The following is a 17,708-nucleotide window of genomic DNA, read 5'->3' as shown; positions in this document are numbered from 1 at the left end:
CTGGCACGTTGGCAAACCTCAACCAGCAGCCAGTCCCAATACCACCTGGGGGTCTTCCACCAGCCCTGCCCCTCAAAAAAAATATATAAATTGGGGAGAGAGTGGCCAGAGCACAGTGATATTCCAGCTATGCCTCACATATTTCTCACACATAGGGGATGGGTTAGATGTGAAAAGCAGTTTAAGATCAGCATTTGCCGTACAGGTACTGCATGAAGCTGTTCTAACCTTTAAAACTGACCACAACCGAAACTGATGCTATTATTTTCTTCTCTTTACTGAACAGACACCTTGATTCAGTAGCATACCCTTGATCCAGTGTCCTTTAGGAGTTATGGAAATATATCAGGTTATTTCAGTGAGCCTTAAATCAATCCTAGATACATCTTCACATTTTGCAAATTGTTGCACAGAGCTGGACATTAGCTGAAACTGACTCCATGCATGTCTCAACTTTAGGGAGCTTAAGAAAACATTTCTCCTGTTATGTAATCATAATTGCATTCAACCCACAAGACAAACCTAGATTTAGAACATCAGATATGCCTTATTTCAGTGTTTATATTATTATTTAGGTTATTTATACCCCTGACTGTAGTACTATATAACATTGTCTGTGATTTGATGCAGCAAATCTTGACATTACAGAGTAATGTACACCCAGCACAGGAAACAACAGCAGATGGCCTTTCTCAAACACATAGGCTTTATTGTTTTTTCCTATGCCTTGAACATTCCAAAAATTGATGTTCTATACAACTCATATAAGTCTGGCATTATACAACAAAGAAACATCTCCCTCTACATTTGACCAAACTTTTCTAAGAACAGACGTCCTGCAGCCAGGCACTGGTATTATTCAACAGTCAAAGATTAGTCCAAAAGTTTCATTCCATACGACTGCAAAGCCCAAAGTGCATAAACCAGAAAAATACTGTGTAGCTTAATGCCTTTTTCCTCTTTATTACATCTTCTAGAATGTAAATATCTTTGAAAGTAACTATAATATGAACAAATTGGAAACAATTCCCACAGGTGAAAGGAACAAATGCTTCAATGTCCTTTATGCAGCTGGATAATGAAAAAACAACTTCTCTTCACTCTTTTTCCATCAATGCAAAATTAATCAACAAAAAAATGTCTATTCCAAATTTTCTTATTTTCCCTTACATAGTTCAACCACCAGTATGACTTCCTATTTCAGAACAACAGATAAAAATATACGTGGTTTAAAGAATAATGGAAGGGGAAATCAAACAAACAAACAAACAAACAAACAGTAAGACTACCCAAAAGACACCTAAACCAAATCTGATTCCAGGGAAAAGCAAATAAAATATTTTCTCTTGTACATTTGTAGAAAAATTTTGCAGACCCGCTATTTCATTTTGATATGGAGCTGGAGTGACTTACATTAACTCCCAAAAGAACTTCAGAAGTCTCAGATAATCTGGATGACCAGATCAGCAACCACACCCTCTTACATGATGACATTAACTCAAGAACAGCTCATCAACAGTAGTGCTTTCAAAATTTTCCAGTGTTAATTTGCACTTCCACATTTTCATCTGTCCTGAGCAAATGACAGCAGTGCACACATTTGAACACATGGTAATCTTTAAAATTGCGATACCTCAGGAAGGGTGGGTCAGTTAGACAGTCTACTTGCCTGCTACTAGTTGCCTCTGAAGTCCTTTGTTTCCCCCAGTTCTAACAAGTTGGACAACAATAGCCTCCCATCTTTTCCCACTCCAGCAAGAGCAAGACATCTAATATTCAGTTGATCTTAGACTAATTCTAAGCTTTAGCTAAACTTCAAGCTTTAGGCAGTTGGTCTCTTGCTTTCCCTAAAGTGATCCTGTTCACTGGATGTTTCACTCCTCCCTTAACAGAAGGACAGAACTGCTGAGGTTGGAAGCTCTCTGGATCATCTAGCTCAACTCCACTGCCCAAACAGTCTCAGCTACAACAGGTCACCCAGGACCATATCCAGTCTGGTTTTGATCACATGGCTCCCCAATGGCTGAAGTCATGTTTTCAAATGTAATAAGGGTGCTTCAAGGTCATCGCTAAATCTCATCTGTATGACTTCCAAAGGTCTTGGAGAAAGCCTTCCCTCCTCTACCCTCCCATCATGTCTTTCAACAATTTGTTGCTGTTCAATCCTTTACTGCAAGGTCTTCTACTCTGCTTGTTTCTGATATGTATCTAGACACCCAGATTTCTGTACCAGGACTGTGAATGCCTATAAAGAAGTTCTGTTCCTCTGAACTCTTTAGACTTTTTTTTTTTTTTAAACTTCAAGGCAGAATTGCCTTCAATCTCCCTCCACATCATGACTTTAAAGGTGACAGGGAGTCCTTTCCTTCCCGCATAGCTGTTAAGACCTTCTGTCATCTATTCATCTTCAAAGGACACTGCCCTTTGCTGGAGTTCTTTCAGCCTTCTTACTCTTGCCTGGGCAGACAGCATTTAATTCCAGCTCAACACTGGTCTCCTGACACCACCAAGTGGCACATCGTTAGACATAGGATAGTTTCTGCTTTTGAATGGCTCAATAAATCTTCTGACCTTTTTTTCAATCAGGTGTTTTGTCTGCAGACAGCAACTGAGTGTTGCTTCTTAACTCCGCATACATACCTTCCTGGCCATCTCCAAGACTTACACACGTATGGTGCTCAGCCAGGCAGGTCTCAAACTTTTCCAGCTTTGCTGAAGTAAAACAGTAACAATAAAAAAAATCCCATCCTGTCACAAACAGTTCTGTTATATCACTAAATAAGATATCAAAAGATAAACGTAACTCCTACCTACCTCCAGAAGCAGATTTTAAATCACTTCAAGTATACCATATCTGTACTAGGTCTGCAATACTTTCTTATCAGAAATCAAAAAGGGAAATACTTGGTGTATCACCATGAAATGACTAATCTACTGATGACCAACTATTAAACACAGTATTGCATTTGAGCCAAAGCTAATTAATCCGTTAGTGGTGTGGTTAGCACTTCCTCTTAGCTGCCCAAATAACCAAGAGAAGTGAAACTTCACACCCATTCCTGGATCTGAAAATGCTAACTCACATTACCAACCACTTCATTACTCCCTCTCTGTTAGCAGGTAGCAACTTGCACTGAACTCCTTAGAATATCAAGTCCTCCATCCGCTTACATGCTACGTCTGAGTTCCAAGGAAGCCTAGTGATTTTAACCAGGAATTTTAACAAGTTACGATTCAAGCCATTAAATTTTTCTGGCTTATTTTTAAGGGCTTCTTTAGCAGAGATTTATATTGATTATTCTTATCAGCAAACTTGATCCCACACTGCAGTTTTAATTTTTATATTCACCTTTTCTTTTTCAGTATGTAAGTTTCATTTTAGTTTCTATGATACAAGACCTAACAGCGACCTTCTCTTATTTGTTATTTGTGTTTGAAAATTTTTATTAAAAGTAAACCAACTATTTTTATCTTCTTTAGTTATTTGATAATACTCATGGCACAAACAAAAAACAAATCATGGATGCTATTTTATGCAAAGCAGAAAACCCCCAAACTGAATCTTAACCAGGCTTGATCTTCTGTTACAAAGTATGTAAAGGAAAGCTTGCCATCATGCCACACAGACTTCGAAAAGAAGTCACACTAAAGGATCCAACTTAAACACGATTAATAATTTGCTGCACTGTTAGTTTGTGGCTGCATTTTGCTACTTGATAAAAGGGTGTGCACAGTGTTTTTCCTCTGTGTTGCTATGTTACTAACTATGCAAAGAACCTGGAGAAACACATAATCACAACCCTTTCCTTCAAATAGAATGAAAATCACTTCACTCAGACAAAACTGTAACTTCCTGTTATTTTTTGTTGTTCTTTTAACTTCACACAGGGACCACTGAAGGATTTTTGTTGTTGTTTCATTTTTTAGACTGCATAAAGGTGTGTGTTCTGAGAGTTTGAGATCTTTTTACTAACATTATTAGACATAATAGAAAACAGATGTGTTCTCTTTTCAGACATCTTTACACTGGAAAATCTAGCTTAACACAGATCATATGAGTTCTATTTTACTCCTATGGTGATCCATCTGCATACATGTGAGTGCGGTTTGCTTTATTTATCTTTTCCAATGACTGTCTTTTTACCATCAAGAGCACACATTTAATCTATCTGCAAAAGTTTAATGATCTTGTAAATGAAGCAGCAAATTCTACCTCCAGGAAAAGAGGAATGGAAAAATATTCAAATGTTCTTTCAAGCCTGTTTTATAGAAACATGCCAAAGCCATGAGTCAAGTGTTTTGGCACAGAGTAAAAAAAGAATAACATCCACTGTGCTCCTCCTCCTGCGTCAGTACAGGAAAGTTCCTCCAGAACAGAGAAAATAAGGCCAAAGACAGATTCTGTAGTTTCTTGTCAGTGCTTTCTCAGGCAACACAATCCCCTACACATACGTTTTACAATCAAAAACTAAATCCCAGCTCAATCTAGTCTTTAAAATGAAGTAAAATGATAAATAAAATCATGAACCTTTACAGAAAAGATTATTGATTTAGACTCAAATCTCATTATATTAAGCACAAGACGTACCTCTGAAGTTAATGGATCTGCTCATGAGTAACATCAAAAGACCATGACAAACACTGCTTGACTGAAATAATTAGTTCAGTTAACAACAACATTACATCTAAATATTAATACAAAATAACCCTGCTCTGCCTTTATTTATTATTTATTTTTTCACTGTAATTTATAATGACAGTAGTGAGAACCTTAGGTAGACATTCAACTCCATCTTTCCAATCCTAAACTAGCATGCAAACAATGCAATGCAATGTCATTTGCACGCCCCTTTTGCTGAGCATCTTTTTGGAATGCTGCAGCACTGTAAATATGTGCTGGACTGCCCTGAGGTCTGTGCATGGCTATTTTGTCCTTACTTTGGCTACCTACCTTAGTGAGCAATAAATTAATAGAAGAATTAACTGTAGAGGTTTCCAACATGAATTCTCAAAGAAATGTATAGAAAAAACAGAATTGGCAGGGTGACCTCCTTGCAGTAGAAGACTTCTGCAAACCTTTTGAGGATTTCAATAGTTCCTAATTATAAATGTAATGTAAAACTCACTCTTCTTGTAAGTCAGCAAAAGCTGAGACTGATGAAATGAGAAAGTAAGGCTTAGTTTTCGGAGCAATGCCTCATTTATTCTCTTTGAGAACTAAAAATCTGCATTCTTCTTTATTATATATAAACAGGTATAATAACCTGAAGAAAAAAAGACAGATATAATTTCTGGCATATTTATGCACTTCGAAGAATAAATATACCAATATTACTGTGCTTGGATGAGTACAAGATCTTGTCTTTAAAAAATAAATTGCTATTTAAAAAAACACAATTGTTATTTTTTTTTAAAGAATCATTAATTCAAATATGTTTTAGTTCCTGTCATGGTTTAACCCAGGCAGCAGGTAAACACCACACAGCTGTTCGCTCCGAAACCAGGACAGTCCCATTAGCCTTTAAAGGCATTTAATAGTATGTATGCCCTACAAAACCTCTTAGGCTATGATTGAGACCACCTTGGTACAAACTCCTATCAGATTATTCTGAAGAATGGATGAATACCAACACAGAACTGTTATTTTCTCAAGTGCTTAGACCTTAAGGTTCACCTGCAATACAGGTCTCTGAAGTATGAGCCAGAAAAATCGCTTTGATTATTATGAGCAGCCCTAAAACAAAACTCCCCAGACAAACCAACTCTCTCTACTCTACCAGATGTATATTGAACTAAAGCCATGAAGAAACAATAAACAGAAAACCTGTCAGCATTTACAGCAAAATCTAAAACAAAACAAAACAAAAAAACAACTCAGTAAACAGAACCAGTAACTCTAAAACCTTCCCCAACTCAGTATTAGTAAATAGGATCAGTAACTCTCCAGAAATACAGGTTATGCATACATGCAAGTAGTATCTGGAAAGCTTAATGCGGATCTTCTTCTACCTCTTTCATACGCTCTTTTATCTAAATGTTCATTAATACCAAATCTCTTCTGCTGTTACAGTGCTTCCTGTCTTTAAAAGATATCTGAGATGACATTTCCTATTATCTTCCTACAGTCAGGAAGCCTGTTAATGTACTCCCACTTCTAACCCTGCTTATCCTGCTTCCCTGCCAATAGCCCTTCCAAATACATTACATGCTACTAATATGTTCAAATATGTTTTTTTATTATTATTATTTGTTTTTCTTTTGTTTAGGATTTATTTTCAAAGAGTAAAACTTTGTAGATGTTGCTCTGTGTTTGGTCTAGCCTATACACATTTCTGCACTGTTCCATGCATGGAACTCATTTTCAAACAGGATTTTACTGGTTTACTTTTTTTTATTTACACAGAACAGGTAAATGGCAGACAGTGCATAAACAGAAGGAACACAGACAGGTATTTGCATAAACTGGGGGTTAAGCTCTACAGACATGAGTCCAGGTGACATTTACAAACAGGGTTTGAAAACAAAAAACAAAAAACAAAAACAAACAAACAAACACAAAAACGCACAAAAAACATGTTTGCTTAAGTTTGAACCCATGTACAGAACAGAACATTTTAGGGCTTCAGATAAGCACCTTCTCTGATATGGTGATATTCTGTAAAATCCATTACAAAATTCTGATTCCTGGCAAGATTTCCTCTATAAAGTTGTGCGGTTTCTGGGATTTCCCTGAAGTCAGAAGCACACAATATATTCCTACTTTACTGACCTAATGGAATCTCAGCAATGAGAGACCTGAGGGCATCTGCTTGCCTAACAGTGATTTAAAAGTCAAGTCTGATGAGGTACTGTAAAAACCTCAAGTGCAATTTACATGTTGGGAGGAGGCAGAAAGCTGTAAAGAAAATCTAGAATGGAAGTGGACTACTATCAATAGATGTGAATGTATACAGCATCATAAAAAAAGAAATCCAAATTTACCACAAAAGAGGAGATGATGACATTATATCATAATCCCTTTCAAAACAGCAACAGGCAATGCTATTTTGCATTGATGTGGAGAAACAGGACTGACCGGAAGAGAAATGAATCCTTTTTCAAAAATCTAGTACAAAGTAGTAGGGAACTGGCATTTCATTGTGGATAAGTTGTGGGTATTTTTTTTTCCACAGATTTTAAAAAATCCTCTCTGAGTTGGAAAGTGGATGTTTGTTCAAATGTACTTATTTAGTTTTTTAGAGAAAAGCAGAGATCAGCAGAAGAGCATACACACTATGGGATACATATGGCACATACCACTATGGGATAGATAAAGATTAAACATTCATAAAGCTTTAACTTTCTAGGAGCACTAAGAACTCCTAGGCTTTGCCAGAGCTTTTAGAACAAGCATGTTTGGATACCGAAGTGTACACTATATCCCTGTGACAGATTCCCTGAAAGAAAAGCTTTCTGATAGCTTACCCTCACTGAAGAACTTAACCTTCCCCTGCAACTGATTTTAGAGAGCGTATTTATTTCTCTGTGACCAACAGCAGGCAAACCACGAGGGGCTCCCAACAACTTCACCAAATTTTCTGTAATTTATGTCTTCGTTACTGGAAGGATCTGTGTGCATTGCTTTAAGTTGTCCTGTACACCACTAATTCTAATAATAAATCAAAGCTGAATTTCTACAAAACAACACAAGAGATTTTAAAAGTAAACAAACAAAACAACCAAACTTCAGTTTTTTGAAGCACCAATTTTTCAACAGCCACCATAAAAAGGTCCTACCCACTGAATTCATAGGATCAAAATTCATTTAAAAAAGGTAAGCTTGAAAAATAAATGAATTACTTTTTAAAGTTAGTGGGACAAGAATGCTTTGTTATTTATATAGTTATTTACTACATGTTCCTGTTCTGTAAGAGTATAAACCCATGAAAAATGTTGAAATACCAACATGGATATCTGACAACATTTCAGTACACTAAAACGTTTTATAACGTCCTCTCCCTTCACATAAATATAGCAGCTTCAATTTAATTCTTCATGAAGAATATTTTTGTCTGAGCATCAAAAGCCTAACAAAAACAACTGCATAATTAATAAAGCTTTCCTTTGACCTCCCACAACAAGAAAAAAAAAAAAAGATCAGCAGCCTTGGATCCCATGAGGCTTGAATTTTGGTCTCCTGAAGAATGCAGAAGCTGATGTTAAATTTATGGATGTTCTACATATTGCACTAGGAGAGTTTAGGTTTCTAGAGTATGATTCAAGCCTACTAGAATATATTAACAGCACAGACCCAAACAGAAATATAAGAGGAAGGAAAAAGCCTTAAATACCTACCACTAAGGTTATTCAACTTTTCTCAGAAGACTATCAGAAAATACTTTATTTTCCTAACAAAAACAAATAATAATAATAATAAAAAAAAAAAAACAGCAAAACAAAAACAAAAAATCCTCGATCTGTTTTTAAGAGTCTTTTTATAACAAAACTGATGTGGAGGTAGCAACAGCACTGCCAGTCTTCCATATATGTACTGAGCCTGAGACTTATAACATTCACCTAGCAGTTTGAGACTGAGATTCAGTTCCTTGCTGAGTGTGAGGGAATTTACCCTCACACTGAATAGTGTTCTACAAGTTGATCTTAAGGAAATTACTCTTGTTTTCAAGTTCAAGTCTTTTACTGACTGCCTGGAGAACTCAAAATTCACTGAGTCAGGAAGAATACAATAGGAACATGACTCCACTGGCTAGGACATTCAAAAGAACAAGAACATGAATTTCATTCCCAAGACACTTTGTGTATTTCATCAAACATATTAATCTTGATGATTAAGTCACTCTTAGAGTGACTTAGGAGACTGAGATCTAGCACTTCAATCCTAATCCCTTCAGACAAGGTAGGAAAACAAATTTAGGCTTCCACTTTTCATTGACAAGACTTTAATAAGTGTCATAAAATGTATCTTTGAAAAATCTCACCTAGAGGCTATGAGCCTTAACTGCGTTTTTTTATTTTGTGGGGTTTTTGTTAGCCACTCTCTGGGAATGCCTAGTTACAGCTCTTCAGGGCTACTTTTTAACATTTTTAAACTATAGTAGTCTTGGGTACTGCAGTACACAGTTATGCAAGATGACAACATGCTCCAGGTATCCAGAGTGACATAAATCTAGTTACACAAGAACCCTAATTACAAGGAAGCACCAACTGAATCACAGCAGCTTTTCAAATGACAGTAATAGCCGTAGGGATCTAAATTTTATCCAAATCCTGCCTTAAACACCTTGGATTTAGCTCTAGCATTTCTAAAATTAAGTCTAAAAGGATACCTGACACTTTCCTTCACATTAGCAGTCAAACTGGTGAAGGACGGGAAACCTGCTGGCTTATTGGCTACAAGTAGTTACTACATCAGAAAACATTTAATTGCATTCATCATTTCTCTCCAGCAGCTATCAGTTCTACTTTCCCCCTGAACTTCTGCAGAGAAAGTTGTGTTTGATATTCCAAAAAAAGTACATACTTGTTTTGTCCAATTGTTTCAAAATCTTTCACAATAATTGTCAGGGAAGATGAACTATCCAGAGCAATTCCTTTCAAGTCAAATTCAAGAATCTGAATTAAAAAAAAAAAAAAGGTGAAAAACAAAATCATAAGTTACACAGAAATTAATTAAGTGGGGTAGCATATACAATAAAATTATTCAGAAATATATTTTTCATTTAGTTAGAAATAGATCAGATCAGTTTGCATTTGCAAAAGCAAAATTAGAAGTCTTGGAATATGCTCATAGCACATTCTTGAGTTGCTAGTTACTATTAACAATAACAGAAAATTAACAGTAACAGAAAAATAGCTCAATTGTTCAATACTGAGATATTATTTCTTTTGCAGTTCTACTTCCTCATACTAACATAAGTATTTGTATTCACAGGCTCTGATACAATTCTCCTTCAAAACTGCTTGAAGTCAGTTGTTAAATTTAGGCAAGTATTTGTAGGTTCCCTTTCTTTGAAGTTCTATCTATAAAATGTAAGAATAATCTTTATCTTCTGATTGTAAATAACATACTATGAAAGTATTTTCCCCAAGAAAAACACTATTGAAGATGCAACATAGGAGCAGCCCCACACATAAACTACAAGGATATTCAATTCATAATTCATTCTAATTTTGTGACTTTTTTTCTTAGAATATATTAAAGTATCCGATTATGTACCCATATATATGACTAAATGGCTGGGGAAGAAGGGAAGGAAGGGAGAAAAACAAACAAACAAACAACAAAACACAAGCCAGAAATTCACCAGATACTCATTTACTTTTACCTAAAAATATTACTTAATGCATTGTAATACATGGCACAAGATAAATCCACTCATCTATGTTTGCTAATACCTTGTAAGAACACACGTCACTATCTTCTGTTTCTTATATTCTTAACTGTAGAAATTGACTTAAAAATTTTTACAAGCATTTGTACTATAAAAGATCACGAATTAATTAAAGTAAAAATTACCTCATTCCAAACAGGATTGAGTTCACTGTCAATTTTCTTTGTTTTCTTTTTTTCATCTGTAAATACAAATAAAGCATTATTACTTGCTTTCACTAAAGCATTGCAAGTACCAGAATTCTTCCTTTCACTTTTCAGAAGGAAGCTTGAGATTTAAACCAAACTTTCCAATTCTTTTTGCCTCTTCCAGTACCTACTTCACAGTCAAAAAGTTCCCTGGGCAATTTGAGAGATTGTTGAGGTTGTTTGAGGGGCTTTTTATTCTGTTCTGTTAAAGCACAGCTAGATGTACTCCCATAAAGAAAAAAAAAAAAAAAGATTGTTTAGGTACCTCAACCTTTTCTGAACTTTGACTACAACTTCAGTACTGATTTAAAAACACAAACTTAAAAGGCCTGGAGACATCCAACTGAACAGTAACCTCAAAGGGATGGAACTTAATTAGAAAAGAAAATATGCTACACATTTTCTGTATCAGTGTTACACAGTATTTCTAAGTGCATAACTATGAAATAGCATCACTGAAAAAAAAATATCTTCAGAATGTATTACAATGCCAACACTTTCTGCTTTAAATGAGCAATATTAACAAAATAGAGAAAACACAGTCCTTCCTCAAAAAAAAAAATAAATAAATAAATAAAGGAAAAAAAAAAAAAAGGCTTACAGAGCTCATGTAAACGTATCACTTCACTATCTTTTATTGTAGCCTAAAGTTACAATTTTTCCATACTTCCATGGTAAAACTTGCATTTGGTCAACCTACAAATGACAGAGGAGGGTGGGATTGTAAACCACTTAGAGAGAGACATTTCTGTTCAAGCTCCTTCTCCTGAGAACAATACAACCTAAGTGCTGCAGAGGCCATTTGCAGGTCCTTCTCACCTAAAAACAAGTGAAATAATTCTACTGTTACAAAACCTTCAAAGCAGGTAACAAATTATATCTTTATTTTTAAGTTTTAATTGTATTATACACATACAGCTCCAATGGAAAAAGTCCTTACCCAACACTTGGGAGCACTGAACACCAGCAAACAAACAGATCTCTGAACAGAAATGTCATATGGTAGTGACAACAAATGAGTAAAGCTAAATGTTAGTACACTAGCTGAGTTTAAGGAGTACAGTAAATGTGGTTACATTTTTATTACTTGCAAATTATGGCCATACTTTGCCAGGAAAACTTTGTAAAAGCCTGGGAAGCAAGAGTAAAGATATGCCACGTGGGCAATGTCATTTCATACACACTATTCAAGCAGAAGACTGTGGTGACTCTTTCTGCTGGATGAGAATGGGATGTACAAAAAATAAAAAAGTCATCCCAGAATGCAAATGGTGAGAACTGACTCATATTTATGTAACAGGAATTGTCTACAATTTATTCAGGATATTGACTCACATCATACCACAAAGGAAAGAGCATTCATAACCTACCACGCTTAACTCACATTTTGCGGAACAAAGAAGTAATTATCATGCCAGTAAGGGAAATCCAACTCTACTTTGCATAAACAAAAGTTATCTAATAGAAGTTAAAGCACTCTCAAAACTGAATAACCTGAACATCTGGGGTTTGGGCTTGGTACTCCAAGTTATCCCACAAATAGGAGCTGACAGTCAGAGAAAAGATGTTCTCAACGCTCTTGGAAAAAGGAACAGTTGCAGCTGTTTGTAATGGAGACAATGAATCACAGACCTGATCCTGAGAGAAGTGGTGAATAAAAGGCCTATGATCCCCGCCTAAGCTCAGATGTAACTGTAACATACGGAAAGCCCTGGCTTTAACAGTAATCAAGATAATTCTTAACAAGGAATGAAGTTTTCCCACTGTGGACTATCAATTTTCATAAAAACAAGAGAATAAGACTTATGATTCCAGTGACAGTACACATATTCTAGACTATACCAAGGAAAAACATTTTGTGTTGCGTGATTTCATGAAAGTTGGATGAAAAACACTAGGAAGCAGGGCTTACGTTGGTATTCAGCTGTAACTTTAGTCAAAGTATAGCATTCTTATTTCATAAGCACGTATTTTGCACATATTTTCTCCACTTTCTTTTTTCTTTCTTTGCCAACTTTGTATTTATTATACTTCAATTATTCTTCTAATTAACTTTTTTTTTTTCTTTGTAAATTGTTGGCAAGCACCTTCTTCCCTCCAAAGGTACCTTACCATTTCTTTGCCTTGCAGGATAAGATGGCCTGCCCAGTTTTCCCAGGGTCTTACATTAAATTTTAGATCCTTGGTCTGTCTCTTTCTACTGGTAATGAGCCCACATACAGTAGCCAAGACTGTAAGCCAAACCACAATAAATTTAAGACAGGGCCAGTCATTATTTTTAGTTTGGCTCTACCAAGAAATAAGTACAAAATGATAACGGATACAGGTAGGACACTCTACACATCTGTTTCATTAAACAACTGTGGTAACCTCCATACTGTAAAATAAATCTTTCTTTGCTTTATCTTGATGGAGGCATCACACTACCACAGGCTATTCAATAGTCTCCACTGGAAATATTTCAACATAAGAAGAATTTTGTGATAGTCAGTGAGATGGCAGCAAAAAAAAATAAAATCATTCTGATCTGTTTTAGAACTGTTCCATCATTACAAAGGTAATTATATTCTTCAACCAGTGGATATATCTTAAATTTACTCTCCTATTTTAAATATTATTTTGATCAATTTCAGCAGGTGGGGAATAGCAGAAGCAAACATTATCTGCTAGAACAGTCCGAAATCTGAAATTCAAAAGAGTATCACATTCCAGTACACTAAGTTTTTTTTTACCAAAGTGTTGTGAATGAAGCATTAAGATTGCATGTTTTTAGCAACTGCAGGAGGAAACACGGAGACCTCCAAAGGCCATGAAATGCAAGTTAGGGTAATCAAAATCTCTGCAAAGCAAAAAATACGTTTTTGTGAACAATTACACTCTAATAGTCCTTTCTTTCACACACTGAAGTATGTACTAACATATTGCTGCAGGCCTGCTGGAAAGCTCTTAGATTTAAAACTAATGGAACAAGATGTTGTGTTCAGGTTGACCCAATAAAACTGAATGCCGTTTCATGTCAGCTTTTAATGAAAAAAGCTAAGTAAAAGTCAAAAATGAACAAAACACTAAATATCCTACTCCTGACCGCACATATAAGCAATTATATCTTTTTTTTTTTTTTTTCTGCATCCAAAGCCATGAATCTTACACATTTTTCTCCAGTTTGATATATCTAACTGGATTAATCATTATCTTTTCACGCCACTTCAGCAAATGGCAACACTTTTTCTTATTAATTTGATGAATACTTTGTCTCACATAAAGTGATGGCAAACTCGGAATTCTGCAGTAACAGCACTGAGTTTCAGATGGCAATACTAGTTTACTCTCAAGGGCGTAGCTCTGTTTGAACAATGAGTTGTTCTTAAGGTAAATAAATGAAACATTCCAATCCACTGGACTGGAGAGAAATGTGTTAAAAATGTCAGAAGCTTGCAAAAAAGCCTCTATTGTAAATAAAGCATCCAAATGGAAACAGCTGCCTATTTCCTCTTGATATGTACTTAGCATTACATTGTGCTGACTGTAGATAGTCTATAATGAACTTAGCTCTACAAGTATTGATGAAGTCTGTTCTCGACATAAATAAAACTATACTAACACATGCACGTTAGCATATAAAGTGTTTTCAGGGTCACTTACATACTAATACCTGTAGGTTCATGGCCTGTTTTATGATATGGCTGTGAAGATCTAATCCTGAGAGATACTGAGTATTTTCAATGAAGTCTTAAGATTACTTAACCTTGACATGAGGGGAGGCTATGTAAGCTCAATTTTGAAAAAGCTAAAGAAGAAAACATTGTTTAACAAAATGTGAACTTCCAGAACAATTTTCTGTCAGATAAGTAGAGTACTGTACTCTGATACTTCTCCATGAGTACTCCACAGTGCTGAGTCAACCAAGAACATCAAAACATACTGCAGGACTAACTTGGGCTTCTGAGTTTCTTTCCTGTCTGGGAAATAAAGCCCCAGGCTTTTTTATGTCCTACCCAGGAGCCATGATGGGTATGGACTATAGCTAAGGACCACTGTCCTTTGATGCACACTTTCCCAGAACTAAGACCAGTTTTCTATCTCCACACACTGGGTGACGGGGAACTGGCTGTATGTAAAACACCTCTACAAACAGCCAGCCAGAAGTTTGATGTATTTCAGACACGAGGCCCACTCCCTTGCACCTGCCAACCAGCTACTCCAACTACAAATTAAAGCAGAGCTCCCCAGCAGCAGCTACAAGCCTGATGCTTTCTGCTCCCTTCAAACAACTCTCTACAGTAAGCAAAAGAACTGACCTTTGCTAGGTAGTATAATGACATAAAAAGAAGTGGTAGGTATAATGATAAATTACATATTTTAATTGGAAATCTGTCAAAATTATGAAGTTGCATTTAAGATAATAGTTAACCATGTTTGTAAACGCTAACAATGCCAGTTGTAGAACATAAAAGATTAAATGTCTGATGCAAAACTCCTGTGTCAGAGTAACTGCAGGACTGAGAAATCCAGCAATACATAAATACATAAATAAATAAAATCTGTAAATTATACTTCCTGGGTAAAAATGAATTGTATTAGAGCACACAGGAGAAGCAAAAGATATAGGCAGGAATTAAACAGATTCTTGAGGCACACAAAATAAGAGATTACATAAGGCAACTCTAGAGCATAAAACTACAGGAAATAGAGGTGACACAGAAAGGCAAAAGCGAGACAGGAAAACAAAAAAAAAAAAAAAAAAAGGACAAGAAACCGAAAAGAAAATATGAATACTTATGATACAGCAGCAACAAATGGAGCAAGACAAGCAATCACAGTACACCAATTCACTGATTTTTTAATGGCAATTTGCAGGGCAAATGAAATCATATTTAAGAACTGGGAAGCCCAGAAGCTCCTGAGACAGGCTCAGCCATTTGTCCTCCCTGAAAAAGGTGGGAAAAAAATAAAAAGGGAATACCACATCTTTTTTCTGAAATAAAGTATCTGAAATTATTTTGGAAGTTAAGAAACTGGATAACTACTGCCTCTTCCTCTTCCAGCCTCCAGCAAAATGTCATGATTTCATACTTGGTTTCTGAAGGTGGTAAACCCTTGCAATGCACTTACATATTATAAAAAACACCATTGCCATTTCACTGCACAGTTAGGAAACTAAGTCCCCAGGAATTAAGATAAATTTGTCACAGTTATGTTTAATGTATTACATAGTCCAAAACTGCATGGATGTTTCTGCACCTTTAAGATAAACCAATACCTGAAATGAAATTCTTTTAGTCTACACATGAGAGGAAATGATGGCAACAGGTAAAACATATAACAAAATATCATTACCTTTATATATTACTTATAAATGTAAAATTATAACATTTTATCCTTCTCCCAGATGCATTTAACAATTAAAAGCTCAAAATGTATCCTCATCCAAAATGTCTCTCTTAAGACAATCTTTAAATTGTCTTAAAAGGGAAAAAAAATAAAGTACAAACCAGATTGTAAAAAAAAATAACCCTTAGATCTTCAGTAATTGTACTACTGTTTTTCAACATGATGGTAATACAGCAATAAACCAGTCAAATCAAAGGTAAATTGGTGTAACAACAGTATTGTTAGTGAGCAGTGGCTGGGCAAAGTAATAAGACAGAGGACTGATTTTTCAGATCAACAAGGAACAAGGTAATTTAAAAAAAAAAAATAAAAATTGAAAACGTATTTATCTATACAGCATAGCTGAGGTTTATAAAGCAAAGGACTAATCCTTTGTAAAAGCTCATAAAATCTGGATCTAGCAACAAATGCTGCAGGCCAGAAAAAAACAAGGCACTCCACCCAGTTCAAACCCCATTCAGGTAACTCCAGTCTCTGCAATTAAAAAGTCTTCCCTGACATCACATCAGCTGTAACTTCATGAAAACACTTTCAGAGATTTTCAAATTCTGACATAGAACATTATCCTTACAAAACCTCCCTTCCCAAGTATGTTTATGAGTTTTCCTTACCTTTAAAAATAACAGAAACAATAGGATCTGGTTTCCCAAACTTGGTTTTCGGGATATTTGTAGCAGATTCCACAATGACCCGAAGCATTGTTTCCAGCCTTGACTAAATGTCAATTGTTACCAAAGAAACTGAAGGAAGTCTAAGTTGCAAACTCCATAGTCTCTGGACTGAACTGCTAGCAGGAAGAGGAGGCAGGGAATAGCTCGCCCACAGTAAAGAAAGTCTATGGGTGGATCTGTGACGGACTAGCTCCTGAAGGCTGTGAAAAAAGTGCCTGTAAATTGACACCAAGTACTGTGCTGTTGCACAAAGGGGCTCTGACTGGTGAGATCCAGTAATAGAAAGGGCACAGTGCAAAAACTGCAGATTTCTTTTGTTGCTTTGATTCTTACACTGGGTGACAAATATCTCGTAAATTACCAGTGCAAGAATAAGCTTAAGCAATACATTAAGCATGACTACAGTAGTCAAGATACACCCACATCTGTCTCTTGCAACACCGAGGCATTAAATTTCATGACAGCGTTTTTCCTCTTCATTTTTAGAACTTCATCATTTGTAAATGTTTTCAGCCTACCTCCCTGTCTGCCTGTAATCAGAAACACCCGTGTCTGCAAGAACAGGCTAAGGGCTCCCCCTTCAGCTGTGCTCTGGAACAGCCACGTTTTAATCCACTGCAGGTGGCACATTTAATTCGGTGTGTTTAGTAGACCTCTTAAGAAACGACTAGAATACACATTCGTAAGTAAAAAAGATACAAAAAAATAACACAAAACACCAACAAACAAACAAACAAACAAAAACAAATACATTCAAAATAATAAGCGGAGGTAAGAGCCTGCGTATCTCAAACACGTACTTACTGCATGGGCTTGTGTTAGGATTGCACTATGATGAAATTCGGTGAAACTTACATGGCATGAACAAGAGCTCTTCGCATAGAGCTGCCCCTTTGCCAACATTGTAGCTTCTCTCAGTGGTGAGCCAGCTGTAAAAGAGAAGCGGTTCACACCGCTTCCACAAAGCCTATTAGACGAGAGAGGAAGCTGGAGCCAGCGAGACGGAGCACAACGAGCTACCCACGGACACAGGGCAGCGTTGTAGCAGGGGCCCCACGAGAGCCACG

At 36.1% G+C, this 17,708-nt stretch overlaps 1 protein-coding gene across 1 annotated transcript in view; it reads right to left on the bottom strand.

Annotated features, from left to right (window-relative positions):
• Window positions 1-17,708, bottom strand: part of MYOF (myoferlin) — a gene marked incomplete at its 5' end in the record, with an annotated part of 70,336 nt that overhangs the window by 52,408 nt on the left and 220 nt on the right. Inside the window, 3 exons of the mRNA XM_084290195.1 lie at window positions 9,521-9,612; window positions 10,517-10,572; window positions 16,582-16,684. Of these exons, the coding sequence (XP_084146321.1) occupies window positions 9,521-9,612; window positions 10,517-10,572; window positions 16,582-16,684 (251 nt within the window). The remainder of the gene's footprint in view (window positions 1-9,520; window positions 9,613-10,516; window positions 10,573-16,581; window positions 16,685-17,708) is intronic.

The sequence above is a fragment of the Netta rufina genome (assembly GCF_964035555.1).
Source record: "Netta rufina genome assembly, chromosome: 7".
NCBI lineage: Eukaryota > Metazoa > Chordata > Aves > Anseriformes > Anatidae > Netta > Netta rufina.
Note: the sequence above shows the minus strand (reverse complement) of the source record. Positions and strands in the feature narration are given on the sequence as shown.